A 13,927-nucleotide genomic window follows, 5' to 3' on the forward strand; every position below is an offset into this window, starting at 1 on the left:
TCATACGCTCTAATTCTCGTTTTAGTTTATCTTCTAACTGCGCGTGTCTTTGCTGTTCGTTTTTATTTTTGACACGTTTTTGGAATTTGATTACTTCAGATACTTTAACAATAGCCTTTTCTTTAGCTGCCCGTATTGGTTTTGTTGCAACTGATGGTCCAGGTTATCAATTTATACATATTTATACATCTTATCACGTTTGATAGTTTTAGGTGTTGGTTCCACAGAATCATCATTTATATTAACTGCAACTGCAAATTTTTTTTTTTTTTTTGGTTTTCCTCTAAAGGAAGACCAGCACATTGTGTTGGATAAGTACCTGACTACATTCGGAAACTCAGGTATCTAATATAAGAGGAATGACGCCTTTTATTTCATGACATACATAACGTCCATGTAATTTGTTTACGTGCATAGCGTCATTGTAATTTTTACTACATGACGTAGTTTGCATAAAACCAAAATTAAGGCTCTTAACGAATTTTCTCAAACTTCTGACCCATCTAGATGGGGTTTTCTTATGCGAGAATATCCCAAGATACCGATTTTCCCGAACAAATTGGAGCCGTTTTCGAGAAAATACAAACATATATACACATATACACAATCATTGCTCACTAATAAAGATAGTATATATATATATATATATATATATATATATATATATATATATATATATATATATATAGGATTCTCATTGTCGCTTGTCTTCTAAACGCAGACAATGTGAGCCTCCTCTTGATGTCTTGGTGACAAGAAGTCTTCTTAATGTCTTTGCGTTGCAGGCTTGTGTATATTGATTTTCCTTTGTTGCTTATCTTCTAACCGCAGACAGTGCGAGCATCTTCTTGATGTCATGGCGTCACCATAGGTTCGACAACACCACCCTGGGAAAAATACGAATTCTTCCTTAAAGTTGTGACCTATTTAGATCGTTTTTGTGGCCATAAATGTCAATGTGCCAAAAAAAAAAAAAAAAAAAAAAAAAAAAAAAAAAAAAAAAAACCTGTAGCGCATTTCGAAGCCGGGTGCCGGCACGACTACGTGACAGGCTTGCATAAATTGATCCTTTTTGTCCCTTATCTTCTAACCGCAGATAACGTGAGCGTCTTCTTGATGTCTTAGCGTCAACATGGGTTCGATACAACCACCACAGGAAAAATACAATTTCTTTCTTAAAGTTACAACCTTTTTAGTTCGTTTTAGTGCCCAGAAATGTCAATGTGCCAGTTGAAAAAAACGATGTAGCAAATGTCGAGGCCGAGCAAGGGCACTCGGTATGTGGTAGGCTCGTATATAGTGATTCTCTTTGTAAGTAGCAACCTTCAAATGAGTCAATTTTGTTTGCCACTCTTTCCTCGGGAAAATGGAGGGCTTCCTAGGGAATACATGTAACGTTCAAGGGTCCCAATGACTTGCAACCAATAGTTGTGTAGTTTATGGAATCTTTGTAGGTCTGTAGTGAGCCATATTATGTTGGCATCGAAGATTGTGATGGCTTTGTTCTTCTAACGTAATATTTCTTTCTTCTTCACTTTCATTTTTGACTCATTCTGATTTTCGCTTTCGCTTGTATTCTAATAGCACAATTCTTTGTTCTTCATTCCATTTTTGACATTTTCTGATACTCACTTTCTCGCTATCGCTTGTAATTTTTGCTGCCGCTTATCTTCTAACCGCATATTTCTTTGTTTTCGCAGTAACATATATTTTAGCTACATATTTCCTTGTTCTTCACTTTCATTTGTAATTCGTTCTACTCCTCGTTGTCGCCTGTCTTGCAACCTCGTAGCTCTTTGTTCTTCACTTTGATTTTTGACTCGTTTTAATTCTTGCTGCCGCTTATCTTCGAACCGGATATTTCTTTGTTCTTCACTTTTATTTTTAACTCATTGTAATTGTTGCTAACGTAAGTATTCCGACTGTGCATTTTTTTTGTCCTTCATTTTCGTTTATCCTCACTTTAGACATCTTTTAATGCCCTTTACCTTTACTGCTCGGTACCTTTACCTTTACCTTTACCTGTGTCATATTTGAGGGTCTAGGTTGTTCATTTGTCCTCTAGGCGTTTTGAAACTGCTTAAAATGCCTTTTGTAAATAGGCTGATTACACTTTGTATTTTATACGAAGCTATGTTCCCTATGTAATTTTGCATGTGTCATGGATATAAAAACGAGGGGGGGGGGACTATGTACATTATTCTCTTGATATGTACTCGTTAATATGACGTCAATCGTATGATCTTTCTTCTCAATCATATTTTCCTTGTGTAATTTCGTCTGTATCACAGACACTAACCGATACAGTCACTACTGAGGCAAAATGACGTACGTATGCTCTTGAAATGCATTCACAAATATGACGTCACTCACAGGATTTTTTTTTACAAAATTACGGCTCTTACCAAATTGTCTCAAACTCGTGACCTATATGTATCGTTTTTTTTTTACCTGAAAATCTCAGGATGCCAATTTTCCAAAAAAATTAATATGCAGCTGTTTTCAAGAAAACACACATATAAATACATACACAATCATTAATCGTTCAAAGACATAAGATATATTATGAAGAATTGGTATTCTAGGAAATCTAAATGAAGCTGTTAATCCGGACTAGTCTGAGTTAAGGCTAGGAAAGGGGTCTGAATTAGTGATAAAGAAAGATTTACACAACATTTTGAGAATATTTTAAATCGCGATAAAATTGTAAAAATGGCATGGAAAATAACGACACATTTTTGATAGTTTTGAATCAACATAAGGCTATACCGAGGAAATTTCTATCCGTTATTGCTTTAAAGTGTTGCAATGAAGGAAGATATAGAATAAAAATAAAATATATTCTACATAAGATTAAGACAGAGGACTGCTCAGAATATGAAGCACTTTAACTTATGTCAGTCCACATTAATAGAGATGAAGAAATAGGGTGAATTTGCTCGGCTTAGAGGGGCTTAAACTGTTTGGATGAACCAAGAAGTCAAACTCTTTTGCAATATTTTATTTTCGATGCAATGTTTCATGTTTTCCTATGTAGTCTACAGGAAGACTTAAATGAATCAAGTACTGACATTGAAAATAGTTAGCATCTTGGCCAATTTCAATTTTTTAGGCAATCTTCCTACATCCGCTACAAGAAATGGGATGACAACAACGAGAAATGGCTTTTCTACCTCAGTTTGTTGAAGAGCTTCTACAGGACATAAAACGAGAAATACATGCATTTCGTACTAATATACTTCAATTCCTAAGTTCAGTATATTGTAAATTATTCTGCAGAAACTTAGAAATAAACTCCAGACGCTTGGATTAGAGAGTATGTGATGTTATAAGTTGAAATGCTTCTAATCTTACAATAATAGTAGAGTCAGAAACTCGAGAAACTCTATAATTCAGCAACACCTGTTTCTAATTCCAACTACGTTTAAATACCCTTTTTTGGTTTTTGTTTAGACCAAGGCACTTCGTATCGAGAGAGCCGTCGTAGAAATTTCAATAAGGGCTCATTCAATCGGAAATTGACGAGGCTAGTGCCCTTTTGTCCAGTCAAAAGTGATTGGAAGGCAATTAACCCCCCTCCCACGCCAACCATTTCCCCAAAAACATTCAATCAAAATTTTGAGATAGCCATTTCGTTCAACGTAGTTGAAAGGTCCAGAAATTACGTATTTGAGGATGACAACCCTCCTAGAGCCTTCAAAGCAAGGGTTTTAGGTTATGCCCTCGAGGCATTTAAGGTTTTTTTTTTTATAGAAAGCGTTGTCGTAGAAACTTCAAAAAGGGTTCATTCGATTGGGGAATTGAGAGTATTAGTGCCCTTTTTAATAGTCGAAAGTGATTGGAGGGCAACTAACTTCACTCCCAAGCCACCACTTTCCCAAACACTTCCAATCAAAATCTTGAGATAGCCATTTTGTTCAACGTAGTTGAAAGGTTCGGGGGCATATAACATTTTTATAGAAAGCACTTCCGTAGAAACTCCAAAAAGGCCTCATTCGATTGGAAATTGAGAGGGCTAGTGCCATTATTAATAGTCGAAAGTGATCGGAGGGCGAGTAACCCCACCCACGCAACACCCTCCATTTTCCCAAACACTTTCGATCAACATTTTTATATAGGCCAAGCCATTTTGTTCAACGTAGTTGAAGGTTCCTAAAATTATGTCTTTGAGGATGATCACCCCCGCAACTCTCATGGCTAAGGTTGTGAGTCATGCCCTGGGGGCATATAAGGTTTTCATAGAAAACATTGTCGCAGAAACTTCAAAAAGGGCTCATTCGATTGGAAATTGAGAGGGCAAGTGCTCTTTTTAATAGTCGACAGTAATTGGTGGGGAATCACCCCTCCCCAAATCATTTCCCCAAAGACGTCCGATCAACACTTTGATATAGCCATTTTGTTCAACGTAGTTGAAAGGTCTGAAAATTATGTCTTTGAGGAAGACACCCCCCCCCCCCCCTAGGCCCTCAGGACAAGGGTTTTAAGTTATGCCCTTGGGGTATATAAGGTTTAGAGTTTTTTAGTACTTTTAAAAAAGCTTCTATTGTTCTAATTAAACGACCCTTGTGTTTCAGGAGTCGTTCTTAAATAATTGGGACAAAATTCGAACTTTAGCGTAAAGAGCAAGGTGTAGATTAGGGGGCAATTCCCTTCATACATGTAATAATTTCTGTTCGCTTTAAGTTTTAATGTTACTCCTTACTTACAGTTGAAATTTTTTTTTTAATTTTTTTATTTAATTTCTGATCGTTTTTAAGTAATGCCAGGAAATCTGGTCCCTCCTCCAAAGGAAAATCCTCCTACCCGTGGAAACATCCTCTAGATAATTCAATCCCTGTGAAAATTTATCCAGGACATTTCCCTTGACAACTCCACACTTAAAATTGAGACGGAAAAGAGAAAGCAAGACATTTATAAAGAATTTATAGGAATTCTGGCAAATTCCCTCGTTGTATAATTTTCCGTGGCAAGTTCACCCCCTAGAAACTTCCCTCCCCATATAAAATTCTCCCGTGGAAAAAAAAACCGAAAAATTTTTTACCCCCCCCCCCCCCGCCCCCTATCCAAAAATGTATACATACTTCACAATAACAAATACTATGTGAAAAAAATGGGCAACTTTTATGACTTAAAGACCTTTCCCCTGGGGCTGTGGGGGAGGGGGGTTATATACAAATGCATAGTTATTGGGCCTTTCAACTATGATGAGCAAAACAGTTATCTCAAAATTTTGATAGGACGACTTAGGGAAAAAATGGGCGGGGAGGTGACCAGGTTGCCCTCCAATCTCTTTGGTCACTTAAAAAGGGCACTGGAACTTTTAACTTCCGTTCAAATGAGCCCTCTCATAATATTCTAGGATCACTGGGTCGATACAATCACCCCTGGAAACAAAAATAAAATTAATAAAGACGCATCCGTGATCTATTTAAAATCAGCATAATAAGCCGATTCTTTTGATATATCTTTTGGTATCAAAACTCTGTTTTTTTAGAGTATCGGTTACTATTGAGCCGGGTCGCTCCTTACTTACAGTCCGTTACCATGAACTGTTTGAAAAGATCAAGTGGTCAACTTCACTTATCTAGGTGTTATTATTAGCAAAGATAGTGGGCGTAGAGAAGATGTTAACAGTAGAATAGCCAAGGCCCAGGATGTTTTTTACAATTGAAAAAAGATTGAAAGAATAGCAAGATAAATCTGCGAACCAAGATTAGAATGTTGAAGCTACAGTGATGACAGTTGTCGAATATGGTTCTGAAGTATTGGCACTCCGAAAAACAAAGGAAAATTTGCTAGATGTTTTCCAAAGATATTACCTACGGATTGTTTTGGGTACCCGACTGACTACCTTTATCTCAAACAGTAGGCTGTCCGAAGAGTTTGGTTCAATTCCACTTTTTAGGGCTATAATGAGAGAAAGGTTGGGAAGGCTAGGGCACGTTCTGCGGATAAAGGGTGACAGAATGCCAAAGACTGTCCTTTTTGGACATCCGACTAGGGCTGAACAAAAAGCAGGTCATCATCAGTTGAGGTGGGAGGATGTCTTAAGGAAAAATTTAAGGGAAATGGGAACTTCCTCGGAGGGTGTAAAGACGGAGGCTTCGAAGATTGGGATGGAGCAGGAGCTTCCGTAGCTGTTTCGGCCTTAAGTGGTTCGTTGCTGAGGTGAGTTTTAAGAAGTAGCAGTAGAAATTTTCAAGTTACTTAGAAACTCAATTTGAGCTCAAAATACTGAATAAGTCGATCTAATCTGGTCAGTTTGCCGTATCTTATAAAATTCTCAGGATATTTTAAATAATTTATCTTCTCCAAAATGTGTTAGATTTCTTTTTCTGGTATGCCAAAAACGTTCAGCTGTTGATTGTAAGACAGGTTATTAATAAAATCCATTCTTTCATTCATTCATATATCTTAAAACATTGGGAGGCGGCGAAAAAGTGTTAACCACTCTGTATTTCCATTGAACGGCAAACGAAAAGAATAAAACAAATGAGTTTTTTTTATGCCTTTTAGCGGGAGACGGGACATGAAAAAGAGCATCAACCTTGAAAACATTAAAAAAAGGAGGATTTGACGGGCACTATTAAGAGAAATTTCCAAGAGAGAATTTGCTTCATGAAACTTGGCGATGAGGTACAAAGTGTTAGTCCCTCCAGATAAAGAGATTATAGCTTTCTCAGTATGTGAACTACAAAAGAGCAGGTTGGGCACGTCCTTGTTAACAACAAAGACCGTGGCCCTAGAATAGTTTCAATACAAACCCTCAAGCAGGCGATAGATAGCATCGGAGGTCTAAGACAAGGCTAGGGGGAAACTAAAAACTCATCTAAAGTCAAAAGGAAAGTCTGATAACCGAGGCAAGCAGAGCTTCATGAAGAAGTATTTCTTTAGCTGATTTAAAACTGACAAGCTTCTACTATTTATAAGTTGGAAAACTATTGACAACAAACCTGAGATTAATTTTTCAATGACGAAGAGAAATGGGGGGGGGGGCTATTACCCCTAAACCTTTTGGAATAGCGACACATCATATGTACCTAATGGATTTTAGTAACACGAGCCAAATATGACAAAATGCATTTATTACAACAAACAATCAGGTAATTTCAGGTTTATAATATGACGTCAATTTAGAACGTTTGCTCAAAAGCTGCTTGAATATGTTCAATAGCATTGGTTGCCGTTGTAGATCGTCTATATTTTTCAAAAGCAAGGCGTGCACTGGTACGCGTAAGTACACATGCAGCATAGGTTGCCAAAACAGCAGGATTTGAAGGATACTTTTCCATGTCTTCAAGCCATTTGTCACAGTTGAAACACCAGTGCAGGAATGTCATTGATGACCCACTCAAAATGTCACCCTGCCCGCCAGAGCGGCGAGGAGAGCCAGGAACCTCGCATGAAACAGCCATTTCACCATCACTTATAATGTCTCGCTGAGATTTGAGCAGGATACACGAACCTAGTTGACGAGCAAGACGAACAACTTTTTGAGGATCTGGATCATTCTGAGGAGCCAATTCTTCTTCCATAATTGAGGTATAAAGTCGGGAGAATTCCATTGCGTTTGGCGTCAAAACGGCCTTTCCATAATTCTGGATTAAGTCTGGTCTTTGGCCAATTAGAAACAGCCCATCGGCGTCGATAACCATCGGTAAGTCCAATTTTCTTACTTCGCCAATAATTTCAGCTACCATTTTTAAGGTACCCTCTTGCCTGCCAAGACCTGGGCCAACTGTAACTGCTTGAAACTTAGGAAGCCATTGCGTAAGTTGCTCCAAACAGTCATTGGAATCTAAAATAGGGTGAACAATCAGTTCAGGACTATATCCTTTAATTACTGTAGCAGCATCCTTGACACAAAAAACGTGCACTAGATCACAACCAGCTTTTAGGGCAGATATGGCGGCAAAATATGGCGCGCCTGTGTATTCTAAACTCCCTCCAATAACAGCTAACCGCCCTGCTTGTCCTTTGTGAAGCTTGTTTCCAAGAGGAGGGATTATATTCTTGAAGGCTTGGATGAATGTCACCGCGTTCACATTAGCCATCTTCTTTTAATTTTCAGCAGCTCCAATCCTTTTCTGGTCCAGCTACCTATAATAAAATATATTAATACACAAAAGCCATAAGAAAATGCTTTACTTAGAGCTTTTTCTCTGTAAAAGAATCATATAAGGCTCTTGGTTTTTAGTTCATTTAATGAAAGAAAAAGTCCAACAACTCCTAGTCAGATGGTCTCTGTCGCACAACTGGTACAACTGTTGCACAACTCTGTTGCAATACTGAAACTTTATTTCTCTGACATTATTTTTTTAAGCGGCCTAAAGAAGTGATTATGCTGAAAAACTACATAATCACTGTTTATCTTAGATATATTCAACTTCGAAAAGAAAATGTAGGTTAATTTCCTAGAATGAAAACGTTATTATCTTTTTAATTCCGTTCGATGTCAAAAGTGAAAAGCTTTTGCGGACTTATTTTCAAATTTTTTTTAATGGTTTAGAAGCGTGATGAACAGATTACATAAGATCAAGCATCTAATTATTTAACCCTTAAGTTTAAGTGTTTTCTAACATAAATTTAATTTTTCAAAATGGAAGTGTAGGTTATATTTCTACAACAAAATCTGTTGTAATTTATGATTTCACTGTATGGCAAAAGTGGCTCAGGAATTAGATACTTAAAAAACCTCACTTTATAAACTATTCAAAAACAACAGTAAAAAGGTCTAGCTGAAGCATACACTTATTGAGAAACCTCTCAAGTAGACTTCAAAGAATAAACTTAAAAGTGGCAATAGAAGAACAAAAGAAGAATAATTCCTGTTAAAAAAAAAAAAACAAGAAGAGAAGCTAAAAACCCAGAAAACTCAAAATGACCAAAATTAACAAAAAATAGCAAATACAACCATCACTCTGAAAAAAATCCAAGTGGTAACAGAAAACCCGATTTGTACTTCTACCCCATCTATAGAGTAAAATTTATTAATATATATTTTCCAGGGTCACTATTGTCTTTCTAACTATCCTCTAGTGTCGCAGATTCTAAATCGTTCCCACAATACTGGCAGATGACGGCCTACCAGCAATTCACAAATAAAACAAAAACACAAATACAACTTTCCACATTTCTTATGAAACTTTCCGCACATTCTTAATTGCAGTTGAGATCAACAGGGTTCATTAAGACGAGAAAATAAATGACAAATTGAAGTCTAAGTTCTTGTAGAAACCAGGGAAATTATTCTGAGACCTGCATTCCACAAGTTTATTCATATTAAAGAGAAATAACGGAGCTAGTTTCAATAAATAGGATAATACACATGGTTATTATTTACTTCAATTAAAAAACCTTAGTAGATATTTCTGCTCGTCAGTTTGCTTGGGACATTTATCCAAAAATTAAAATATTTGCAGGCTACAAGCCTTCGTGAGTTTTGTACACTGTGTTCATTTTTGGACTGCAGCAGCATTTTAAGCCTCGGTGTTTGAGTGATTAACAGTGTTGGGTCTAATATTCATTCCCACAATATAAGGAGTAGAGTCGATTTTCATGTACCTAGATCCATTTTTTCCCATTCTTATTTTTCTGTTTTAGACAGAGGTACCCAAAAACGGAAAAGTTTAAAATTGATGTTAAGAACGTTGATGATCCACTTATATTTAGAAAAACTGTTAAGGAACTGATTTTTTTGCAAAATGTAAATTTCTATTTTCTATTTTCTTATATATTTTTATGAGGAATTAAGATGTTGCAAGGTTTTACAATATCATTCACTAAGTATTTTGACAGGGATTTCTCCTTGTCAGGGATTATCAAAAGCCTAAAGGTTTTTCATGTTTTCATGGTTTATATAAAGGCGCTCTGAAATGGAATAGCTTAAAAAGTGAGATTAAGCTTTTCGTAGAATGTGAGTTTTTATTTTTAAAAAACAACAACCTATTTTGTATGAGTATTTATGATGTTTTATATACCCGGGGGCTAAAAGAAAGAAAAATTATTCGTTTATACATGTTTATTGACTAGTATGGCAGTACCACTGATGGCAGCAGCCAAGTGTGGCTTTGTCAATGATTCGTTTTAACTACCTCCTCCATGAACAAGCTCTGTTTTTAAAAGAGGTAGCAAAATTCAATTCTAAATCTAAAAATCTGATTTAATAAAATTGTAATTCATGTTCAAGCTTAACCGCTTGATATACTTTTTAACAGAACAGAAACATTTGATTTTTTTTAAACCACATGTGAAATATATGTCACTTCCTTTGTAATGAGCAAAAAGAACTGCATGATCTAAGCTTCTATTTCATATTTTACAGTGGTTTTGGGATACTACAGAAAATGCTCTCAAGATTTTTCCAATTAGCATCAGAAGATAAGTAGGGTTTTCAACAATGATTAATGTTGATCTTAAGTAATTTCTTTTCCAAATTAAAGTAGCATACAAGTACTTCCTTCAACAATAAAACCACCCATGCTTAAATTCCCTTTCAAGCTAAGGATAATTACTGTCTCAACTTCTTACATAGCAGAAAAGAATGAAGCACTGTCAGACACAGTACTTCTTTGAGTTTTTACCAGTGAAAAGAGAACGAAAAATTTTCATTTTCGACTTCGTCTAGCAGAGCATGACACAGAACTCAATACAAATAAGGGTTTTTGTCTTGCTCAAAGGTTCGCTCTTTTTGTTCTAGCACTAGAAGCAAGAGTAAGGTATGTGCACTAGAGTACATCATCAAACCCTCTCTAAGATCTTATACAACTAGATAATAGATTACGCTATTTGAAGAGACACAAAACAACTGGCTGACCTTTTCCAGTTTCAGATCCAAGAAATCCACTCCAGAGGATTCAAAATAGGACCACAAGTGCGAGCTGTGAGTACCGATCAGATATATTCAAAACCTCTTACTAAGAGATTTGATGCAGCGTCAATGATTGTTTTCTATACGTACCACCCCCGTTCGACAAACTATATCTACTTGTGCCGCCGGTCGCCAAGGCAACACGAAAAACATGCATAAACAGGGTGCGGACGGATTATCTACAAGAGGGGACAAACCGGGATGAGTGCTTCAGCAGCAGGTTTTGTAAGACGATGTGCATCAATAACTCTAGGGATAGAACCTCGGTAAATGGTTGACCAGTGCCATATATACAGACTAAGGAGCTACTAACCACTCAATTGAAGGTCTCGTGTGGACATCCTGAATTCATTTTTGCGCATGAAGCCGTCAAGAAAGCTTACACACTTCGTCTTTTGGGAGTACATTTCTCTTCAGAACCGTATTTTCGCACATATAGATCAGGTCGGTTCCTCATGCGCAAAAAAGTTGGATATGGTTCTGCATTATAAGAGCCTGTTACAACCCAGTCCTCTACCATCCCTCTGTACAAGTCTCAGATTAGGCCCGTTACCTAACGTGGAAGTCCACTTTTTGTAGATGCTTCTAAAACCCTACTTGCACCACTCAAGGGGACACAAAAGTAGCTTCAAGGGTAAGATGTAGTATCGATCGAATAGCATTAAATCTCTAAGTGAGATATTTGGCGTGGTTTCAATGTTTTTTTCTTCGAGTAGATCTATCGCCCTCCCTATGCTAAGATATCTCAAACAGTGCCGTTGTTTCCCAAGACAGGATAGCGAACACATAGGAATACTGTAAAGTCAGGTTACCCATAAACGGAGACACTGGACTGAGTACTGAAAGAACAGCTTTATAAGACACTGCACCTCCACAAGGAATGGTCTCCCAAAGCAGGTTATTCCTGAAAACATATTTGCCGATTCCACTAATAGAAATTTCATTTGAGAAAATTGTAAGGATAAACCTAGGCAGAAGGTTGACTAATGGGATATCTCTAAGTTTTTAGTGGCCCGCTAAGTTTTTAGCGGTCTGATGACAAGAATTCCGTAAAAAAAAATGAATCTTCTTGTAAAATTTGGACTGTTTTCCGTGTTGTATTTACTGTCCAGGTGTGATTTCAATGGACTTATTCCAGCGCAGCACCATAATGCAGAATAATTCCTATTGGTCTTCCTTTTCCCTTTCGTTATCAATGGTTACACTATTTGTTTAATAGTATAATTTGCTTAAATTTTTATACAATAATTCTAGTTATATAATAACTTAATGTATAATAATTTTGCGCAACCTATATTTTATTATAATATAACCTATAGAATATATACATTATATAAATGTACCTTGTATACTTCGTTACAAATTTTTGATTTTGTAAAAATCATGTGCTTGTATCAATTATATAATTGACACAAATTATATTACAATTTTTAATAATTTAATGTTTGTGACAAGAGACAATTTTTACTTAAAACAAAATAAAATATCGATTTTTCTCTAAAGCAGTTTCTTTCCTTTTCATTGTTTGCTGTAAAGTGCAAGATCTATCATCAGTATTTTGCAAGTACTAATGCTGGGGATAAAATAGAGAACTAATCAAACTTGATCCACTAGTAGGTATGAACTCGCCTAGGGCGAACTAGACAATGGTTTATTGTCCTTACTGTACACAGAAAATCAAACTTGAACCGGCTTTTGTAACGTAATTTTACCAAAATTTGGAGTCTGGTATAAAAAAAAAAAAATCGTGACCAATAAACAAAGGGCAAACCATTCTTAATTTAAAAAATGCATCAAAAGTTTTATGAAGTCCTGGTCGTTCAGAATTATCCATCGATCGCGCTTGCAGGGAAAATTGGCAAAAGAAAAGAAACAATTTTTTTCAAATGAGAGCATAGACACTAAAACTAAAAACGTACAGAAATTTGTCCGTATATGAGGGGACCTGCTCTTTCCCCAGCCCTTCACTCTTTACACTGAAGTTCCTTATTCCAATAAACGGCCCTTATGTTTGAGCAGTCAAAACTCCTTTTTTAGGGTTTTGGTTACAATTAGTCAGTTTCACTCCTTACTTATGGCTCGTTATCACAAACTGTTTGATTTCCATCAAAGAAGGCACTACAACCCGGAGAGGAATGTATTCCTTGGCAATTCTACCTCAGATACTAATTAGCATTATTATACGTATCGTATACCAAAACGAAGCGACACCATTCAACTATGTCTCATAGTAGTTTGTTCAAAGTCTCATAGGAAAATCTATTGTTCCAAGCAGTTAATTTTTTTTCTCAAGCAGTTATCTACTCAGTTTATAGTAATATGAATGCCCGAATACACTGGCATGAATGTCTTCTTTTGGAGTGGCATTACAACCCAAGGCTACTGGGCTTCCGGTTTTTTTTGTAATTTTTTTATTTTTAAATAAATTACTGTCTATTGAAAAAACCTCATTTTCACATTTCTATAAAATTACAAAAATGGGAGATACGCTCTTTCGTTTTGGACATGACGCTATCTCGTGCCCGCTATTCCAAAAAACTTCTATTTCTGTAATTTTTCGTGCAACTTACATAATTTTGTGTTTTATTTTGACCCCCCCCCCCAGAACCAGCCTGACTTCAATGTTAACATATTCAATGCGTCCAGGGGTAAAATATTTTTTCACCAAGTGCGTAGCATACGAACATCAAAACAAAAAATAATCTTTTATTTTTCTGTCTTCAAAAATTGTTGTAGTTATTTCAATCAGTAAATGTGAACAATACAATTTTTCAGCTACATCTAATTACACAATCCTTCTCGATATATTGAACAAATTGACTTTATTAAATTAAATTATCGCAAATTTTCTAGTTACTTCAAAGTAAGAACAGCTAATATCTCTGTATTACCTATGATTACTTATCCTCAGCAGTAATTCTAAAGATGTTATTTGAATTTTTTTTCTATTTGAAACTTATAAACCATCTATTTAAGGTCAAGACCCTCGATCGATAGGTTTAACTGTTCAGTTTGCCGTAGCTCATTAAATTTTCAAGATAGTTAAAGTCTCCGTTG

At 36.1% G+C, this 13,927-nt stretch overlaps 2 protein-coding genes across 3 annotated transcripts in view; one reads left to right on the plus strand and one right to left on the minus strand.

The window, feature by feature from the left end:
* LOC148950066 (uncharacterized) overlaps positions 1–3,307 on the plus strand; it is a 135,152-nt gene extending 131,845 nt beyond the window's left edge. The window contains exon 8 of the mRNA XM_089092102.1: positions 3,113–3,307. Coding sequence (XP_088948228.1) covers positions 3,113–3,186 — 74 coding nt within the window. The 3' untranslated portion in view covers positions 3,187–3,307. The remainder of the gene's footprint in view (positions 1–3,112) is intronic.
* A 3,767-nt stretch (positions 3,308–7,074) lies between these two features.
* The window catches only part of Naxd (NAD(P)HX dehydratase), a 45,038-nt gene continuing 38,185 nt past the window's right edge, over positions 7,075–13,927 (minus strand). The window contains exons 1-2 of one of the 2 annotated variants that reach the window (XM_089091437.1): positions 12,790–12,810; positions 7,075–8,100 (exon numbers count right to left, since the gene is read on the minus strand). In XM_089091437.1, coding sequence (XP_088947563.1) covers positions 7,134–8,054 — 921 coding nt within the window. In that variant the 5' untranslated portion in view covers positions 8,055–8,100; positions 12,790–12,810 and the 3' untranslated portion in view covers positions 7,075–7,133. Of the gene's footprint in view, positions 8,101–12,789; positions 12,811–13,927 lie in introns of those variants that run through there. The other variant, XM_089091436.1, reaches the window with a different exon arrangement.

This window comes from Artemia sp. Qi Xiang Cuo, chromosome 7 (assembly GCF_049724085.1).
Source record: "Artemia sp. Qi Xiang Cuo chromosome 7, ASM4972408v1, whole genome shotgun sequence".
NCBI lineage: Eukaryota > Metazoa > Arthropoda > Branchiopoda > Anostraca > Artemiidae > Artemia > Artemia sp. Qi Xiang Cuo.